General features: G+C 41.5%; 1 protein-coding gene across 2 annotated transcripts in view; it reads right to left on the bottom strand.

Moving 5' to 3' along the window:
- zdhhc14 (zDHHC palmitoyltransferase 14) overlaps positions 1–22,171 on the bottom strand; it is a 193,398-nt gene that overhangs the window by 74,948 nt on the left and 96,279 nt on the right. For both annotated transcript variants that reach the window (XM_043696153.2, XM_043696154.2), the window contains exon 3: positions 21–182. In XM_043696153.2, the coding sequence (XP_043552088.1) occupies positions 21–182 (162 nt within the window). The remainder of the gene's footprint in view (positions 1–20; positions 183–22,171) is intronic.

Genomic DNA, 22,171 nt, shown 5'->3' with positions numbered 1-22,171 from the left:
CTCCCAAGAAAATCACTTACCTACACAATTATCACAAAGGCTACAGTGGGAGGCACGTGGTGGCCGGAAGATTTTACAGGTAAAACAGTATTTTAACTTGACCGTTTGTCCATTAATTATCACCTCTTTTGTTCTGGGGGGAGGTCGATAACCTCCTCCTGAACCTGAACCATTAGCGATATCTGAAAAAAAGGAAATTTGAAAATATAAATAATCACAATTATTTTACTGAAACAATTTGGGTTATGTTTAATAATTTAAGATTTTATGATACACCTTCTTCACAAATATAGTCAAATAGATACTGATATTTTATTGTGAAACTATTACAAGTCAAGTCGCTATCCCTGCTTTTTAAACAGACAGAGATGGTGAATTACAAAACAAACTAAAATCAAAAAATGAGCCATTAAAGTTGAATGTTTCATCCAGTATCAATTTGCAGTCAAGCTTTGGTAGTTCACTATAAAACAAGTCAGCAACAGTCTTTTCAAATACCAATGCATTCAATTTTAGTGACATAAGAACATAAGAAATAGGGTTAAGGAGAAAGTGAAGACTGTAGATTAGATTAGATTACATTACATTACATTACAGTGTGGAAACAGGCCCTTCGGCCCAACAAGTCCACACCAACCCGCCGAAGCGCAACCCACCCACACCCCTATATTTACCCATTACCTAACACTACGGGCAATTTAGCAAGGCCAATTCACCTGACCTGCACATCTTTGGATTGTGGGAGGAAACCGGAGCACCCGGAGGAAACCCACGCAGACACGGGGAGAATGTGCAAACTCCACAGAGTCAGTCACCTGAGGCAAGAATTGAACCCGGGTCTCTGGCGCTGTGAGGCAGCAGTGCTAACCACTGTGCCACCGTGCCGCCCAGAGTCCAGAGTCGAGAGTGTGATGCTGGAAAGCACAGCCGGTCAGACAAAATCCGAGCAGGAGAATCGACATTTCTGGCATAAGCCCTTCATCAGGAATAGGGTTAACACAAACTTACTCTGCCATTCAAAAAGATCATTAATAATCTGATTTTGAGTTTATCTGTGCTTCCTGTCCGTTCCCCATAACCCTAGATTTCCTTACATTCAAAACTGTATAATCTCAGCCTTGAATAGTCAATTAATCAGCCTTCACTGCTCCCTGGTCTTTGATGAATTCCAAAGACAAACAGCCTTCTGAAAGAAGAAATACGTCATCTCCATTTTAAACTGAGATACCCCTCATACTGAAACTATGCTGTCTCGTTCTATATCCCTCACCACACTCCCCACTACTTCTTGAAGGTTAACTAATAGAAGACAGAGAAAGGAGGTATTTTCAGATTGGCAACCTGAAACTAGTGGAGTACCACAGGGATCAGTGACACAAAAAAGAAATTGCTAGAAAAATTCAGTAGGTGGAGAGAAAGAAGAGTTAACGTTTTGGGTTCAGTGACCCTTCCTCAGAACATGGATCAATACTGCAGACACAATTATCTATAATATATTAATTACTTGGATAACAGATGTAAATGCAGTATTGCCAATTTTGTAGAAGACACTGATAGGTGGGAAGTTATGTAGGGAGGATGACAGACTTTACAGAAGGATATGGATCAGTTAAGTGAATGTAGGAAAATGAGAGATTATGCACTGCGGAGGGAAAAATAGAAGAGCTGAATATTAGTTAAATGGGGAAAGGCTGCAGAAAACTGCAGAATGGAAGGATTTGGGGATGTTCATGCATAAATCGTAAAAAGCTAGCATCTGAGTTCAGCAGAAAAGAGGAAAAGCAAATGGAATATTCGTCCTTATATCAAATATTAAAAAAAAAGGGTCTTGTTTAAACTTTCCAAGGTAGTAATCAGACCACACTGAAATACTGTGAACAGTTTTGGTCCTCTAAGGAAATATATACAGGTCATTCTGCTATAACGTGCATTTTGTTAACCTGAATTCTCTGTGTGGCGATCGACAAATTGGGGACTGTGTTTGTAAAACACAAACTTTTAAAACATGTGTTGGCTGTAACGCAATTACATCGTCAACACTTTTAAGTGCTGCTTCTTTTGATAATCCAGGGTTGGACAAGAACGCAACTGTCTGGTTATTGAAGAACTACCTATTCTGGCATTACAGCAAGTCCACAGAAGATTTGCTAGGTTGCTCCTGGGTATAAAGGAATTTCCTTATGAGGATATATTGAATAGGCTGGGCTTATGCTCAGTGAAATTCAGAAGAAAGAGATGAAGCCTGACTGAAACAAAAAGGACTCTTAGGGGCCTTGACAGGGTAGACACAGATGTTTCATCTTGTGGGAGAGTCTAGAAACAGAACGTATAATCTCAGAGCAAGACAGAGATGAGGTAAAACTTCTTCTCAGAGGGTATTAAATATGTGGAACCTTTTACCACACAGGCTAACAAGGATGGGCCATTAAGTATAAGCTCAATTGAGGTGGACAGATTGTTAACCAGTAAGGGTTCACGATTACAGGGATGGGCAGGAAACGTAAAGTCGAGGACCATCAAATCAGCTGGCTCAATGAGCTGAATGGCTTACCTAAGTTACATCTTATGGTCCTTCACCACCATGAGGGGAAAAATCCTCAGAATCTACTCTCTCAATATTCCTAGAACACTACATTTCAATAAAATCATTTCTTGTTCTTCTAAACAGCAATGATTATAGGTCCACGCTGTTCAACCTTCCCTCAAAAGACAACGCTACATAGCAGCAGTTTTGTGAACATTCTTTGAATCAACTTCAACCCAGGCATATAAATTTTTAAATGAGGAAAGCAAAAATATATGGCTGAAGGGCTTTTGCCTGAAATGTCGACTCTCTTGCTCCTCGGATGCTGCCAGACCTGCTGTGCTTTTCCATCAACACACTCTTTACCATATTCTAGATGCAGTCTCACCAACTCGATGTACAGTTGTAGCAAGACCTCACTCTTTGTTTTTCATCACGTTTGCAAGAAAAGCAAATATTACATTTGTTTTCCTAATTACTTGCTGCGCTGATTCTGATCGCAGAATGCCACAATATGGAGTTTCTGGTTGCCAAAAAGCAAGGAAATAATATTGCAGAAAGTAAGAGCTTATTACATAGTAGGTAACAGAATAGCTTCAATAGTGAATCTGGATGAACGTATAAGTTGATAACTTTGTTGACAGGAAAGCAAGTACTGAAGAGGACATAACGATGATATAGTACGGATATGGTAAGCGAGTAGGCAAAAACTTGGCAAAAATTAATAAATTATAATGTGCGAAATATAAACTTGCTCACTTTGGCAGAATGCGTACAAAAACAGCATTTTATTTGAATGAAGACAAATTACAGAACTTGCGGTTATACAGGGATCCGAATGTCTCACTACATGAAACACAAAGTTACTTGCTAATGTTGTCATATATTGCAATGAGAATGGAATGCTTTGCTACAGTTATAGAGGATATTATGCCTCTTCATCTGAAGTCCAGTATACAATTTGGTCATCTTATGCATGAAAGGACACAAAAGTATTAGAAAAAATGTATCATTGGAGTTTGGTTGAGAGATATTCTTATTGAAACTCAACAGATTGGACATGGAAAAGATATTTCCCCTTTTAGGAGAGACAAGAATTAGGGGACATAATTTTAAAGTAATGGGTCACCCATTTAAGGCAGAGATGAGGTTTTTTTTCCTCTCAGAGTCTTGAGTGTTTAGAACCATTTTCTTTAGAGAGAGGTGGAGAGAGGGGTAATTTAAGGAAAAATTAGATAGATACTTGATTCATAATGGATTATTGAAGATGTTATTGGGGACAGGTGGGAATAACACTTAACTGGAGAATGTTTTTTTCAGTGAAGATCTGCTCAGGTAGCTTTAAGTATTGGCAGGTAGAAATGTAATCAAGGAGGCAGAAACGGGAGAATTTTGAAATGGTGACGGATTAGATTAGATTAAATTCTCTACTGTGTGGAAACAGGCCCTTCGGCCCACCAAGTCCACACCGACCCTCCGAAGAGTAACCCACCCAGACCCATTCCCCTCTGACTAATGCACCTAACACTATGGGCAATTTAGCTTGGTCAATTCACCTAACCTACACATCTTTGGACTGTGGGAGGAAACCGGAGCACCTGGAGAAAACCCACGCAGACACGGGGAGAATGTGCAAACTCCACACAGACAGTCGCCCAAGGCTGGAATCGAACCTGGGACACTGAACCACCATGCCGCCTAAGCACTGCTTCGGCAATTCCCAATGGGGATAAAGAAAGGCAACCATAGCCAGAACTGTATGTTCTGGAGAAGGGTCACTGGATCATTGGAGGCAGCTTGTAGTGGACCCACTAGTGAAGAGGCAATACTGGATTTGGTGTTGTGCAATGGGATAGACTTGATAAGGGAGCTTAATTTAAGGAACCCGGAGGAGGGAAGAGATCATAATATGATTGAATTTACTCTGCAATTTGAGAGGGAGAAGACAGGATCAGAGGTAACAGCATTACAACTGAAGAAAGGTAACTACAGAAGCATGAGGGAGGTGCTTGGGAGAATTTACTGGGAGAGAAGCCTAATACGAAGGATAGTGGAACAGCAATGGCAAGTGTGTCTGGAAGTAATTCAGGAGATACAGCAGAGATTTATCCCAAGGAAAAAGAAAAGGTCCAAGGAGGATGAGGCAACCATAGCTAACTCAGGAAGTCAGAGGTAGCATAAAAGCAAACGAGAAAGTAGATAATGTGGCGATTGGCAGTGGGAAACTAGGAGATTGGGAAGCTTACAAACAGCACTGGAGGGAAACAAAAAAAGACATAAGGAGGGAGAAGATTAAATATGAGGGTAAGCCAGTCATTAATGTAAAGGAAGATTGTACGGATTTCTTTAGATATACAAAGGGTAAAAAACAGGCAAAAGTGGACATTGGGCTGCTGGAAAATGTCGCTAGAGAGTTAGTAGTGAGGATCAAGGAAATGGCTGAGGAATTGAATAATTACTTTGGCCAGTCTTTACTTTGGAAGACAAGTGTAATATCCCAATAATTCAAGACAGTGAGGTAAGTATGGTGGCAATCATCAAGGAGAAGGTGCTATTAAAACTGAATGGCTTGAAGGTGGATAAATCAGCTGGACCAGATGAACTATACCCCAGAAGTTCTAAGGGAGATAGCTAAGAGATGGATGCATTAGTAGTGATCTTCCAGGAATCACTAGTATCAGGGAGAACTCCAAAGGACTGAAAGAATGTTAACTCCCCTGTTTAAAAAGGGAATAAGGCAAAAGAGGGATGATTACAGATTGATTGACCTAACCTTGGTCATGGGTCAGATCCTGGAATCCATTGTGAAGGATGAGATTTCTGAATACTTCGAAGTGTATGGTTAAAATAGGGCAAAGTCAGCGTAGCTTCATCAAAGGGAGGTCATGCCTAACGAATCTGCTAGAATACTTTGAGGAAGTAACGAGCAGGTTAGACCAAGGAGAGCCAATGGATGTTATCTACCTGGAATTCAAGAAGACCTTTGACAAGATGCCGCACAGGAGGCTGCAGGGTAAGAGAAGGGTTCATGGTGTCAGAGGCAAGGTGCTAGCATGGATAGAAGTTTGGCTGTCTGGTAGCAAGCAGAGAGTGGGGATAAAAGGGCCCTTCTCAGGATGGTAGCCAGTGACAAGTGGTGTTCCACAAGGATCAAGTGTTGGGACAACTTTTCACTTTATACATTAATGATCTAGATGAAGGAACTAAGGGCATTTGGCTAATTTTGCAGATGATACAAAGATAGGCACAGGGACAGCTAGCATTGAGGCTGCAGAAGGAGAGTGGGCAAAGAAGTGGCAGATTGAGTATAAGGTGGGAAAGTGTGAGGTCATGCACTTTGGTAAAAAGAGGCATGGACTATTTTCTAAATGGGGAGAAAGTTCAGAAGTTCGAAGTGCAAAGAGATTTAGGAGTTCTAGTTCAGGATTCTCTCAAGGTAAACTTGAGGTTGAGTCAGTAGTTAGGAAGGCAAATGCAATGATGGTATTTATTTTGAGAGGACTTGAATATAAAAGCATGGATGCACTTCTGAGGTTGTGGTCTGGTCACATTTGGAGTATTGTGCACAGTTTTGGGCCGCATACCTCCGACATGGTCCCGGAGATTCATGAAAATTGTCCCAGGAATGAAAAGCTTAACTTTCAAGGAACATTTGAGGACTGTGGGTCTATACTCTGAGTTTAGAAGGATAAGAGGGGAATCTAATTGAAACATACAGAATATTGAATGGCCTGGACAGAGTAGATGGTGGGAAGAAGTTGTCATTTGTAGAAGAGACTAGAACCCAAGGGCACAGCCTTAGAGTAAAGGGAAGACCTTTTAGAATGGAGAGAAGGAGAAACTTCTTCAGTGAATCTATGGAATTCATTGCCACTGAAGGATATGGAGGCCAGGTCATTGAGTATATTTAAGACTGAGATAGATAGGTTCTTGAGTATCAAGGGGATCGAGGGTTATGGGGAAAAAAACGGGAGAATAAGGTTGAGAAACTTATCAGCTATGATTCAATGGTGGAGCAGACTCGATGGGCTGAATAGCCTATTTCTGCTCCTATATCTTATGATCTTATCATCCAAAACGTTAACTCTGATTTCTCTCCGCGGGTGTTGCCAGAGCTGCTGAGATTTTCCAGGAATTTCTGTTTTTGTTTCAAAGTCAGTGTTCATCGATAATAGGTCTCAGTTAGATAATGCAAGGAAGAATCAGGTGAAAGGAAGAAGTCAAGAGAAGGAAGAGGAAGTAGCAGAGCGAATATACGGAATTTAGAAACCAAAGAGTAAAAGCATATTAACAAAAGTAAAGACATATTAATAATACATGCCCAACATACTAAATCAGTGCTTTGTTCGGAATAGGATTTTTCTAAAGCTGTGACAAATTAAGCACGTGAAATATTGGAAATAATTAAAAGATGGAGAAAAGATACTAAAAAGGCAGGGAGTGTTTAAAATGATCGAGTGTCATCTGTTCCACTTGGGCTTGATCCCGGAGGAAGGGTTCAGGAGGAGCTGGTGCATATGGTATTGATCAAAAGGGCCCATGCCTTGAAGGGGACCCAGGAACATTTGCCAAATAGCCTGTAAATCAAGATGTTCAGTGTCCAAAGCAGTCAGACACACAGACCATCCCAATTTATATGATAACTGGCTAATGGTGGCTTCTGAACAACATTCAGCAGTGGCCAATTAAGATGCACCAAGGAGACCTCTTGTGGAGCAGAGGTAATGTCCCTACCCCTGAACCAAGAGACCCATGTTCAAGTCCCACCTGCTCTAGAAGTCTGTAATAACATCTCTGAACAAGTTGATTAGAAAAAAGGATCAAATGATTTTTTTCCCCCAAAATTAAGATGCGTCAGATTCTATAGGCCCTTCTTTATTTCTCAATTTACATCAGCTATTGGGACTGTTCTACAGTATCTATCGAGGTCCAAAAGGAGCGTAAGTTGAAGTAAAGGGGTCTTGTGGGTCACCTCTAAATTGGGCCTGCCCTGCACCATTCTTATCTAAGATGCCTCCTTCCATTTCAATGGTATTCCATTATGGCTGATGGTCCTCCCATGTGCCCCACCTCAGAGTCTCATTTATCTCTCAACTTCCAACAATTCTTCCCACGCTCCCTTTCAATGCTGTCCCAAAGTTGGTGACTGCTCCCTTGTTCAAATCCCAAAGCCTTGCTTCCAAATCTAATCTCATTCCTCCCTCTCCTCTTGATGATGTCTCATTTGGGTGATTAATGGGATTTCCATTCAAACTCCATGCGCATAGACTGCATTTGTTTCAACTTAACAAAATAGTTGTCAGCCATTCTTTGTTTCATTGTTCAAGGAAATATCTTGACCAATGGGAGTCACCCTGAACGGTTTAAAACTTAAACAACGTCTGGCTGTTAATGGTCAGTCATTATTAACTGACACATTTTCCAATGGGAATACCTCTACCAGAGTCCTCTTGCCAAACAATCGGTACTCTGCTCTCATAGTATAGATATGTTGTGTTCATGTGTGATTCCAAGGAAACAAAGGACCATCTGCAACAGCACTGCATTTTTCCACTGGCAAATTGGCAACCCAGTGTGTGCAGAAACTGAACTCATTGCAGCTGGCCTCCCTGTCGCTGACTGGAGCCAGAGATTCCATGCCCATTGACAGAGCTATGCCGATGAAGGGCATAATTATGGCGGTATCTAATTCTGGAGGGATTTGCCCATCCTTCTATTGGCTCAACCAGCTGGGTGATCTTCAGTACAGCCCTGAGTTAACTGGGGTGCCTCCAGTGTGGAACGCTCAGATTCCCCAGTAAGCCTCATCAATGCCCACGTCTCAATGGTGATACCAAAATTCTGGAAGCTTAGGATGAGTCTCACTGGGTGATGCCAGGAGAGGCACAGTGGAAATTTAAATGAAATTTAGAGATATTACAGAAAAAAGTTTCTCATGCAACTAACTTTTAAAATGAGACATTGATGGTGAATAGTTTTCCAACAAAAGATCATAAATAGAAAATAAGGACAATCAAAAGGAGAAAGATGTTGCTAATTATTTTGCAACAATATTAATAAAAGCTTCTCAAAGTTGACAACAAATCTAAGGTAATTGTGGACAAAGATTTCTTAAATGGCTATTATCAAATCTTATGTGAAAAAAGCTGATCATAATCTAACTGCTGCAGAACACAGTACACAATTATGGTTTGTACGAGCATGTGACAGGCATGGATAGAGTTCCACAGGAGTCCATGTTGAGACCACAACTACTCATGTTATACATTAATAATCAGGATGAAGGGACTAAGGGCATTGTCGCTAAGTTTGCAGATGACACAAAGGTAAGTGAAGGTCAAGTAGTGTTGAGGAAGCAGAAGGACTTGGACAAGCTAGAAGAGTAGGCAAAGTGGCAGATGGAATATAATGTTCAGATGGAATACAAATGTGGAGAAGTGAGAGGTTATGCACTTTAGTAGGAAGAAGAGATGCAAACTACTTTCAGAACAGAAAGGCTTCAGACTTCTGAGGGACTTAGGATTCCTAGTTGAGAATTCTCAATGTTAACATGCAGGTTCAGTTGGACATGAAGGGCAGGCAATGACCTAGTGGTTTTATTGCTAGATTATTAATCCAGAACTCAGCTAACGTTCTGGGGACCCAAATTCAAACCCTATCACAACAGATGGTGAAATTTGCAATTAAGAATCTGCTCATGACCACAAAACCGTCACTAATTGCCGGAAAAACACATCTGGCTCACAAATGTCCTTCAGGGAAGGAAATATTCCATCCTCACCTGGTCTGACCTACATTGGATTCCAGACCCACAGTAATGTGGCTCACTCTCAAGTGCCCTCTGAAAGGCCTAGCAAGCCACTCAGTTGTAGGAATCGTTACAAAGAAATGAAAATGGACAGGCCACCTGACATTGACCTAAGCACTGGAAAAGACAACAGCAGAGAAAGCCCTGCTAACCCTGCAAAGCTCTCCTTATCAGGATCTTGGGGGGGGGGGGGGGTTAATTAACAACCTGACTCACTGAATCATCCCTCACAGACAGCCAATGTCCCAGACACCACCATCACACCATCACCAGACTTGGACATGCCCTGTCCTACAGGCAGGGCAGACCCAGCAGAGGTGACACCACACTGGTAAACAGTCAGGAGAGAGATGCCCTGAGAGCTCTCAACATTGATTCCGGACCCAATGAAGATATCCCTCCCTGGTGCACTCAATGCATTTTACCCTTGCTTTAAACAGGTCAGTGAAACGATGTCACCTGCCCTGAGAACCTTGGATGCACCTGTTCCCTCAGTCACCCGTGCAGATGTCAGATCAGATATTTTGAGTGTGAATCCATGGAAAGAGACTGGCCCAAGTGGAGTCCCCACACGTGCACTCTGATCCTGCACATATTAGGTGGCAGGAGTATTTGCTGACATCTTTAATCTCTTCTTACTACAATCCAAAGACCCAACTGCTTAAAGAAGATCACCATCATCCTGGTGCCCAAGAAAACTCATGCAGCACACCTCAATAACTACTGCCCAATGGCTCTGACTTCCGTAAATATGAAGTATTGCGAGAGGTTAGTCATGGCCTGCCTTGATCCCTTGCAATTCACCTGCCATCACAACAGTTCTATGGCAGTTGCCATCTCTCTGGCCCTACACTCATCCCTAGAATATCTGGATATCAAGGGTACCTATGTCAGGCTCCTACCTATTGATTACAGCTCTGGCTTAAACACCATAATTCCAAACTAATCTCCAAACTCCAAGACCTGGGTTTCCAATTCAACCTCTGCAACAGGATCCTCAATCTCCTGACCACAGATCACAAATAAGTGAGAATAGGCGACAACACTTCCTCCACGATAATACTCAACACCGGCACCCACAAGTCTGCATACTCAGCCCCTGAACTATACTCCCTGCACTTTCATGACTGTGCACCCAAATTTCATCCTAACTGCACCTACAAGTTTGATGACAACATGGCTGTTATAGGCCGGATCTCAAACAAGGGACAGAATACAGGCAAGAGATAGAGTGTTTGGTGGCATGGTGAAAAGCTAACAATCTCTCCCTCAAAATCAGCAAAACAAACAAGCTGGGCATTGATTTCAGGAAGGAAGGTGGATGGCATGCCCCTCCCTCCATCAATGATATAGAGTGATGGTCGAATGCATCAAGTTCCTAAGAGTGATAATCTGGACTGGTTCATCCATGTTGATGCGATGGTCAAGAAAACACAACAATGCCTCTACTTCCTCAGAAGGCTAAGGAAATTTGGCCTATACATAAATACTTCCAATTGTTTTGATAGCTGCACCATAGAATCCATTCTATCCGGATGTATCACACCTTGGTATGGCAACTGGTCTGCCCAGATGTATCAAAAACTACAGATAGTTGTGAACACAGTCCAGTCCCTCACCCAAGCCAACCTTTCATCCATACTTCTTGTTGCCTTGGGAAAGCAGCCAACATAATCAAAGACCCTTACCACCCCAGTTATAATCTCTTCCAATCTCTTCCATCAAGCAGAAGATACTAAAGCTTAAACACTCAGACCAAAAGGTTCAAGAACAGCTTCTTTCTCACTTTTAGTAGCCTCCTAAATAGACCTCTCAAATTTTAAATTTAACGTTCATTTCATTCTTTGTGTACCTTCTCTACAGCTGTAACATTGCATTCTTTGCTCTGTTCTATTACCCTATAGCACTTTTTATGGTATGAACTGCCTGAAATGCATGCAAAACAAAACTTTTCACTGTCTCTAGGAACATGTGACAGTAAAAACATCAAATCAGTCTCATGACTTCAGGTCAAACAAACTTGCAGTAAACAATGAGGTGCTGGAGGCAAGGGTAGTGGGTTAACAAGGTGGAAAAGCATTCATTACGTGGAGCCATTTAACAAGATGAAGATGCATTCAGTATGTAAAGTCAGTTAACAAGGTGAAAAGTCTTCATTTTGTGAAGCCAGTTATTCATTGTATAATGCCAGAAGACTTAATTTTTACTTTTGACACTTGCTGATTGTAACGGTCACCCAATTAATATGTATATTGCCTTATCTGGATGCTCCTCCCTGTAAAATGACTATATAATTCATTAAGAAACTGCTGTTCGAGAGAAGGCCAAGAACTCATGTCTCTGTGCACACAGGCGATTGTTCTCTCTCCCTCCAGGGCCCGGAATAAAGATGAAGGAGGTATCTCTGAGCATTTTGCTTTAACTGAGGTGGGAAAGGGACGACAGTGAGTGAAAATCCTTGACATCAAGGCTGCATTTGACTAAGTGTGGTATTAAGGGCCCCAAGCAAAACTGGCATCAGTGGGTTTCAGGGGTCAAATACTCTGCTGGTTGGAGTTGTACCTGGCACATAGAAAGATGATTATGGGTGTTGGAGGTCAGTCCTGGGCATCTCTGCAGGAGTTCCTCAGGATAGTGTTCAAGGACCAACCATTTTCATCTGCCTCATTAATGACCTTCCCTCAATCATAACGTTAGAACTGGGGACCTTCACTGATGGTTGCACAATGTTCAGCTCAGATGACTCCTCAGATACTGGAGCAGTCCACATTTAAATGCAACAAGATCTGGACAATATCCAGCTTTAGGTTCTGAGTTGGAAGTAACATTTGAACCACGTAAATGCTAATTTAACCATTGCCCCTTGACATTCAACAATGTTACCATCACTGAATTCCCCACCTATCAACATCCTTGGAATTACCATTGATCAGAAGCTCAAGTGGACCCATCACACAAACACAGTGACTGCAAAAGCAGGTCAGAGGCTACAAATACTGTGAAGTGTAACTCACTCCTGATGCCCCGAATTCTGTCCACCATGTACAAGGCACTAGTCAGGAGTGTGATGGAATACCTCTCACTTGCCTGGGTGAGTGCAACTCCAACACCACCATCCAGGACAAAATAGTCCACTTGACTGAGATCACATCTATAAGCATCCACTCTCAGTTGCAGCAGTATGCACTGCTGAATTTCACCAAAGATCCTTCGAAAGTTCCTTCCAAATTCATGGCCAATGGAAGGACAAGTGCAGCAGATACATGGGAGCACCACCACCACCTGAGACATCCCCTCCAAGCCACTCACCATCCTGACTTGGAAATATATCACCACTTCTTCCGGTTCAAAATCCTTGAATTTTATCCCTGAGGCATTGTGGGTCAACCTACAGCATGTGGATTGCAGCGGTTCAAGAAGGAGGCTCACCTTCTTAAGGGCAGCTTAGAACAAACAATAAATCCTGGGTAGCCAGCGATGCCAATGTCCCATGAGCAAATAATTAATTTATACACTTAAGTGCTAGCATTAAATTCAAGAGGGCAAGAATGCAAGAGTAGAGATGTACTGCTGAAGCTATGTAAGACTCTGGTCAGACTACAAATGTAATACTGTGGGCAATTTCTGGGCCCCGTAACTAAGGAAGGATGTCATGCTTTGGACAGGGTCGAGAGAAGGTTTAGAAGAATGATCCCAGGAATGAAGGGCTTGTCATATGAAGAACGATCTTGGGTCTGTACTTGGAGTTTAAAAGGATGAGAAAGGATCTCATTAAAACTTACAAAATTCTGTACAGAATGAATGTAAAGAAGGAATTTCCACTAATAGGAGAGACTCGAACCTGACAGCACAACCTTAGAGTGAAAGGGCGACCGTTCATAACTGAGATGAGGGGGAATTCTTCAGCCAGAGCATGCCTTACGACACTTCAAGGACAGGTGGGACTTGAACCTGTTCCTGCTAGTCCAGAAGGACATTACCACTGTGCCACATGACCCTTAAAACCAATGTCTTAAGAGTAATTCAATAATAGATATTTTCTGATCGACCTTTTCAGAGTTGTTATTACACACCTCTTGGAGGAGGCCTCCTGGTCCAGAGGTAGGGACTTTACCATCATTACTGGCATCACCAATTCCTTAAGGATATAGCTGCTATGTTAGTTATGCACCTGATAATGATAGAATCAACATAAAGAAATAAACTAATTCATTCTCATTTTCTATCTTTTGCTCACAATGGTACTGACAAGTAGCAGTTGCATAGTCCCCATGAAAACAAACTCTCATCTTCATAGTGACAACAATCTGTATCGCATAGCATGATACTACTATTCAGCATGACAACAAAATGATTGCTACAGACAATAACAGCTCTCATTTCAGCACATTTAACAGTCCACTCTAGACTATTTTCCTCAATGAGTGGAAAATAATTGTGATATACGCAAGATGCATAGATTCTGTAAATCCCTGTATAAATATATTAGCAGAATTTACATGTATTGAGCAGATTAGTGATACAGTAAATTAACAGGAGAAAACTAAAACTGTAAACTTCATTTTCAGAGCATGAAATTAACACATTTGCAAGTTCTTTGTACTCTCCTATAAAACTGATTTAGCATTCACTGCAAGCAGAACCATGCAAAACAAAATGCTGTAATCCATTTAACAATCCATTTGATTCAAGAATTTTTCCACTTACACCACTCGTTCTGGAATGTCCCTAGCTCAAACAATTAACACATAGGCAGTAAGCTGAGTTAAACAATCAGCTCCATTTATTCACATTTTAAATTCAAGCTTCATATATATTGACTATATAAGTAGTTTAAGAAAAACATGTTGAGTAACACAGAATAATATTACAAATGCGAGGCTTCTATCAACCCATTTATTGTTAGGACTATATTTTAATTTAAAATGGCAGAATGAAGAGGGTTATGTGAATTTGACGGTGATAGTTAAAGATTCAAAGTGGCCGCGTTGCTGGGAAACAGGTACAAAAAGTGCTTCCCTTTGTCCACAAAAACAAAAGCAATTGTGCTAATAGTGGATAGACTATTAGCTCCAAAGTCCCAGGAAAGTGTTGAAGTCAGGTTTTGCAAACAGTTATACTTCAGCTATCTTCAAGATAAAATTATATTGGGAGTCTAAAGGATAGCTAATTAGATTTTCTATTTGGCTACAAGATTCATTTAATTCACATGACCATGCACTTGGGCTTTGAAAGGGAAAGGTACTTCAGGATTTTATTCGCAAAGTTCTTCAACATGTAATGGTAAATTTCACAAGAGGTCTGCCAGAATGTAAGAGAGAACTGGGGAGTAAATAGAGATGGCAAGTCTCTACAGTTTATTTTCCAAGAATTCAGAAGAAATTCATGAGCATATAATTAAAGGAACATAAATTGGATGGAACACCTCTAGAAAAGTACAAAACATGAAAGGGGTTCTGGGGTTACAGGTTACCAGGCTGACTAAGAATAAGAAAAGAAGTTAATCCAAGGTGTGAGTAAATGCTTTGACTGGTGCCAGGAGAGTTGGATGTCTATTTAATATGGAGTGTGAAGTATAACTACGGTACGGGGTATAAAGCAAAGAATAAAAAGAAAAAGTACTTTTTCTGTAGTTTAAAGTATAAACTGCTCAGTGTTCAATCAGAATTTAGTGGACCATACCACCAGTGCTTCATCCGGAGGCTCATTGATGATGTTACCTAGTATGGTGATGAAACGTCTGAAAACAAACCTTCCAGCTCAGCAAGCAAACCTACATCCAGTGTTTGAATAAATTAAAAACAAAATGGATTATTGTAGTAAAAACGTTTGAACTTAACCTTTGTTGTGTGATCCCTCAACTTTGCTGTTGAGAATTTGAATTTCTTTACGGAAATCATTGCAGTGTTTACAAGGTATCATGAAAGCTATGTACATACATTGCTTTTCACTCAAGTCCATCACTGCTTCATAGGTTAAAGGAGTCAGATAAATTCTAACACTAAAGACCATGTGAAGATAATAACATATTGCATCTTTAAAAAAAGGAATATGCTTAACTGTCCATTTATTAGCTGACCATGAATAAATACCTCCGATAAATAAAGGAGGAAGTGTGGATACAGCATGGATGCAAAGTGCAAGGTTGGAAATCAATATTTGAAAGATTTTAAATATAAGTTTTCATTAGTGTTGATATGAAATGAATAAAGGTTTAAGAATTGTCATTCAATCTATTGAATCTTTGTTTTTATTGATAATATCATTCTTTTCTCTATAAACAATGCATTCAAAAAACAGGAAACTGGCTGAGATGAGTTACTTTGAGATAAACAGGGTTGAACTTTAGTCTGGACAGCTCAGTTACATATGTATTAGTCAAAGCAATTGGGCAAATAATTTCTCAAAGCAGAGCACTTTAGGGAACATCTCTGGGACACCCGCACCAATCAAACACACCGCCCTGTGGCCGGACATTTCAACTCCCCCTCCCGCTCAGCCATGGAGGTCCTGGGCTTCCTTCACTGCCGCTCCCTCACCACCCGACGCCTGGAGGAAGAACGCCCCATCTTCCATCTAGGAACACTTCAACCCCAGGGCATCAATGTGGACTTCAACAGTTTCCCCCACCTCACCCCAGTTCCAAACTTCCAGCTCAGCACCGTCCCCATGACCTGTCTTACCAGCCTATCTTCTTTTCCATCTATCCACTCCACCCTCCTCTCTGACCTATCACCTTCATCCCAGCCCCATCACCCATTGTACTCTGCTACCTTCCACCACCCTCCTCCCTGACCTATCACCTTCATCTCTTCCCCCTCTCACCTATTGTACTCTATGCTACTTTCCCCCCATCCCCATCCTCCTCTCATTTATCTCTCCATCCTTCAGGCACTCTGCCTGTATTCCTGATGAAGGGCTTTTGCCCGAAACGTTGATTTTCCTGCTACTCGGATGCTGCCTGAACTCCTGTGCTTTTCCAGCACCACTCTACCCCAAATAATTTCCAAGGCAGAATTAATTTACAGTCATTCGGCGCAACAAAAGCTAATGCGGGGTAAATTATCCATAATGTGAGCTTTCCAAAAACATTTCTATCTCCCTTCCATATTTATTAAGACTTGCCTTATATATTAGGAATATATGGAAATTAATTTTGCCAATTTAAAGCAGTTCTACAGAAACATGCTGCCACATTTGAAAATAAAGGTTATTACAATCAATTAGACCTTAAAACTACATTTCTTCAAATGTTATTTAGCTGACTGCTTTCACTAAATAAAATTAAAGAGTAATCAATAACTTTTGATGCGTGACCACTACAAATATTACTCACGTGATTCAAAACAACAAAGTAATTCACTACTAACTCCAGTATTTTCTGAATCTTTACAATGAGGAAATTTAGCTTTTTGTTTTCATAGTTAATATCATATGCAGACAATAATCATTCTTGCACCACACAAAGATTGTGTTCACAGGATTAAAACATTTGGCAAAAAATTCTGTTTAATAGGACAACAATTTGATTATTTATAAACTACCATAATAATTCAAGATGCTTTGGTATTAACTATCACAGACTAAACACAATCTAAACTAATTGTGAGACTCCAGTGATCAATGAAATACTTGAACAAGATTTTTGTGGCATGGAAAATTGGCAACAACTAAATGTGAATTGGACAGAGGTTCCAAGTCATAAGATAAATTTTTCTGCAACTACACAATTTCCTTTTGTGTGGCATTTATGTATCCTATACTTTTCCTGTACACATTAGGAAAAGGAAAATAATTGGGGCATACTTGTTGATGAGCATTACTAACAAACATGAGTCTAGAACAAGAGGTCATATACGGAGAGTGAGAGGAGGTAGGTTCAAAATAGAGGTGAGGAGAAACTATTTCACTCAGAGGACTATTAGATTAGATTAGATTACATTACAGTGTGGAAACAGGCCCTTCGGCCCAACAAGTCCACAGCGACGCGCAACCTACCCATACCCCTACATTTACCCCTTACCTAACACTACGGGCAATTTAGCATGGCCAATTCACCTGACCTGCACATCTTTGGACTGAGGGAGGAAACCGGAGCACCCGGAGGAAACCCACGCAGACACGGGGAGAATGTGCAAACTCCACACAGTCAGTCGCCTGAGGCGGGAATTGAACCCGGGTCTCTGGCACTGTGAGGCAGCAGTGCTAACCACTGTGCCACCGTGCCACCCAAATCTGTGAAACTCTCTGCCCCAGAGTGCTGTGGAGGCAGAATCAATCAACTGATTCAAGAAAGAAAAAGACATGTTTCTGATGAAAAGCAGGATAAAGGGCTATGGAGAAAAGGCAGGAACTGGAGTTGAGACCAGGATTAGATCACCCATAATTTAGTCAAATGGCAAGTGGCCTCAAAGGACTTGATACTGTCCCTTGTAAGTGGAATTGCATGTAGACAGGGTGGTGAAGGTAAGCATGCCTTCATTGGTCAGTGCATCGATTATAGGAGTTGGGATGTCATGTTATAGCTGCACAAGACATCGGTGAGGCCACTTCTAGAATACTGTATACAATTCTGGTCACCCTTCTGTAGAAAAGATGCTGTTAAGCCTGAAAGGGTGCAAAAAGATTTACAAGGATGTTGCTGGGACTGGAGGTCTTGAGCTATAGGGACAAATGAGGCTTTATTCCCTGGAGCATCAGAGGCTGAATGGTGATCTTATAGAGGTTATAAAATCATGAGGGGCATGAATAGGTTGAATAGTCAAGGTCTTTTTCTTAGGATGGGGGAGTGCAAAACGAGAGCACTAGTTTAAAATAAGAGGAGAAAGATTTAAAATGAATTGAGGGGGAAGGTTTTCACACAGAGGGTTGTAATATATGGAATGAATTGCCAGAGGAAGTGGTGGAGATGGGTATGAATACGACATTTAAAAGGCATCGAGATGGATATATGAATAGGGAGGGTTTAGAGGGCTATGGCCAAACGCTGGTAAATGGGACAAAGTCAAATTGGGATGTCTGGTCAGCATGGCGGAGTTGGACTGAAGGGTTTCCGTGCTCTATGACTCAACAACTCTTTGCTGAATTGCCTACTCCTACTCCTGCTTCTGCTCCTAATTTCTATGCTCCAATACAAGCCTAACCTTTCAAAGTATGAAACTATAAAAAGATCATTTTAAGCTTCTATAACTTGTTTGGTAAGGTCATATTTGAATTACTATATACATTTCTGAAATTGCTTACTTCAGACTGAGTGCGGTTGGGGAAGGAGGATAAAGGTAATTTTAGTACTTGCAGGAAGATTAACATAAGTAAATTATTTTCACTGAGAACAGGTAGGCAACAGAACCAAGATGGGTTAAATTAAGCTTTAAGATGGTGAGAAGGGTGCAAGATTCCAACTTGGGAAAGGGTATTTTAAAACCTCCTAAAGTATTTCCACAGGGACATAGTGACTGAAAGATTTGGTGGATGATCAAGTTTGATGAGTACTTTAAAGTAGGACAGTGATATTGAGATATAGTGAGGTTTAATGAAGCAAATCAAAAGCTTTTCGATGGAACCAGAAGATACCCCCAAAAGTACAGCAATTAAAATTAGGAATTGAGGGGGGTGAAGCCATGAAGGAATCTGAATCTGAAAATGAGAATTACAATTCTAAACTCAAAACTGCTTAACCAAGAACCAGTGGAGATCACTGAGCACAGGGATGATTAGATTAGATTACACAGTGTGGAAACAGGCCCTTCGGCCCAACAAGTCCACACCGACCCGCCGAAGCGAAACCCACCCATACCCCTACATGTACCCCTTACCTAACACTACGGACAATTTAGCATGGCCAATTCACCTGACCTGCAGATCTTTGGACTGTGGGAGGAAACCGGAGCACCCGGAGGAAACCCACGCAGATACGGGGAGAACATGCAAACTCTACAGAGTCAGTCACCTGAGGTGGGAATTGAACCCGGGTCTCTGGTGCTGTGAGGCAGCAGTGCTAACCACTGTGCCACTGTGCCACCCACAATTGATGATGGGCGAATGTGATATAATTAGAGTTACAACATGAACAACAAGATTTTGGATGCAAGAGGGTAGATCATGGGAACATGGGTGTGAGTGGAGTGAATAATCAAGTAGTAAAGATATATGAGGATTTCAGCGGCAACTGGGATGAGGTTTGGACAGAATCAGGCTATGTAACAAAGGTGGAAATAGATGGTCTGGCATACATGTGTGGTTGAAAGCAGGGCACGTTTTTTTGTAAGAAGGTCCTGTTGAGGGCTATCTTTTCATTCTAAATTACTTATTTATTACCTAATGCAGTCACTTAGTAATATTACCTTCTATATTTGTATTAGACATATGGGACATTTGGACTTTCATATCAGCAGTGTGAGAAGAATTCATCAGTAGTCTCAACAATAATGAATCCCATGGAGCATGCAAGTTCCCCTTCAACTCCAAACACTTAGCAAAATCCCAGAGCCCAAAATTGCCACAACCCTCTCCACTTGCATCTGAACCTAGACCTCCTAAAGAAGGGCTTATGCCCGAAACGTTGATTCTCCTGATCCTTGGATGCTGCCTGACCTGCTGCGCTGTTCCAGCAACACATTTTCAGCTCTGATCTCCAGCATCTGCAGTCCTCACTTTCTCCTCAAAGGAGGGAACTACCTTTGATCATTGCCAGGGAGGAGGTATTATAATTCAGCAATGAGGAAACATTGGATAAGCAATGTTATTTTCCTTGAACAGCGGATTTTATTGAGCTGTATAAATTGTGAGGAGCCTGGATAGAGTCGATGGGAAGGTCCTATTATTTACCTTTGCAGAAAAATCAGTGAACATAGAACAGTACAGCACAGTACAGGGACCTTCGGTCCTCGATGTTGTGCCAGTCTTTTATCATACTCTAAGATCAGACTAATCTACATCCCCTCATTGTACTATCTTCCATGTGCCTATCCAAGAGTCGCATAAATGTCCCTCATATCGGACTCTACTGTCACTGCTGGCAATGCATTCCAAACACCAACCACTTTCTGAGTAAAGAATCTACCTCTGACATCTCTCCTAAATCTTTCCCCAATTACCTTAAAATTATGCCCCCACGTGATAGACATTTCCGCTATTGGAAAATGTTTCTGGTTATCCACTCTATCTATGCCTCTCAACATCTTGAACATCTCCATCAAGTCACCTCTCATCCTTCTTTGCTCCAATGAGAAAAGCCCTATCTCGCTCAACCTTTCTTCATAAGACATGCTCTCCAGTCGAGGCGGCATCCTGGTAAATCTCCTGTGCACCCTCTCTAAAGCTTCCACATCTTTCCTCGAATGAGGCGACCAGAACTGAACATCATATTCCAAGTGTGCTCTAACCAGGACTTTATAGAGCTGTGGCATAACTTCACGGCTCTTAAACTCAATACCCTGCTAATGAAAACCAACACGCCATACACCTCCTTAACAACCCTATCAACCTGTGTGGCAACTTCGCTGGATCTATGGACATGTATCCCAAGATCCCTCTGTTACTTACACTGCCAAGATTTCTGCCTTTAAACTTATATTCTGCATTCAAATTCTACTTTTCCAGGTTGAACTCCATCTGCCACTTATCAGCCCGGTTCTGCATCCTGTCAATGTCCCATTTTAACCTATAACAGCCCTCAACACTATTCGCAACCCCTCCAACCTTCATGTCATCAGCAAACTTACTAACCTGCCCTTTCACTTCCTCATCAAAGTCATTTATAAAAATCACAAAGATCAGAGGTCCCAGAACCAATCCCTACGCAACATCATTGACTACCAAGCTCCAGGCTGAATGCTTTCCATCCACTACCAACCCACCATTCGTTTTGAAACATCTAAAACCTGGAACACCCAACAACCATTCCTACCCCTATCATATCCAAGGCTCTGTAATGGCCACACAACATAATAATTCAAGGTACTGATCCATGCTGAGTTTGTTACCCTTTTTCCTGATGCTTCTTGCATTAAAAGAGACACACTTCAATCCATCACACTGACTGTATCTTTGCCCTATCAAGTCCCAATCCCTCCTTGTAAAGTCTCTGCACACTATCTGGCTATTCACTACTTATGCCGTCACCTGATCCTTAGCTCAAGTTCCCACCCCCCCCTGCCAATCTAGTTTCAACCCTCCCAAAGAGCTCCAGCAACCTCCTGCCCAGGATATTGGTGCTCCTTCAGTTCAGGTGCAACCCATCCTTCTTGCACAGGTCCCACCTTCCCAAGAAGGTATCCCAATGATCCACATATCTGAAGCCTTCCCTCCTGCAGCAGCCCTGCAGCTACATGTTCATCTGCACTCTAGTCTAGTGATTAGATTTGAAGTGATTGGTAAAAGATTAGAGCGGTGGTGGAGTCCAGAATTCGAGGGCATAGGTTTACAGCGAGAGGGGAAAGATTTAAGAGAGACCAAAGGGGCAACCTTTTCAGGCAGAGGGTGGTGCACGTGTGGAATGAGTTGCCAGGGGAAGTGATGGAGGCTGGTACAATTACAATATTTAAAAGGTATCTAGATGGATATATGAATAGAAAGAGTTTAGAGGGAAATGGGCCAAGTGGTGGCAAATGGGAATAGATTAATTTAGGATATCTGGCCAGCATGGACAAGTTGAACCGAAGGATCTGTTTCTGTGTTGTACATCTCTATGACTCTATGAAGATTATTTTCACCCAGAGGGTGTTAGTGATCTAGAACTGTCTGAAATAGGAGCAGAGATGGGAAGTTTCAAATCATTTAAAAAGTGTTGGATATGCATCTCAAATGCTGTAACTGTCAAGGATGTGGTCCAAATGCCG

Source organism: Chiloscyllium plagiosum, unplaced genomic scaffold, assembly GCF_037043375.1.
Source record: "Chiloscyllium plagiosum isolate Xiang-an unplaced genomic scaffold, Cpla_swu_hap1 HiC_scaffold_10, whole genome shotgun sequence".
NCBI classification, from domain to species: domain Eukaryota; kingdom Metazoa; phylum Chordata; class Chondrichthyes; order Orectolobiformes; family Hemiscylliidae; genus Chiloscyllium; species Chiloscyllium plagiosum.
This window is presented reverse-complemented; position numbering and strand designations above follow the sequence as displayed.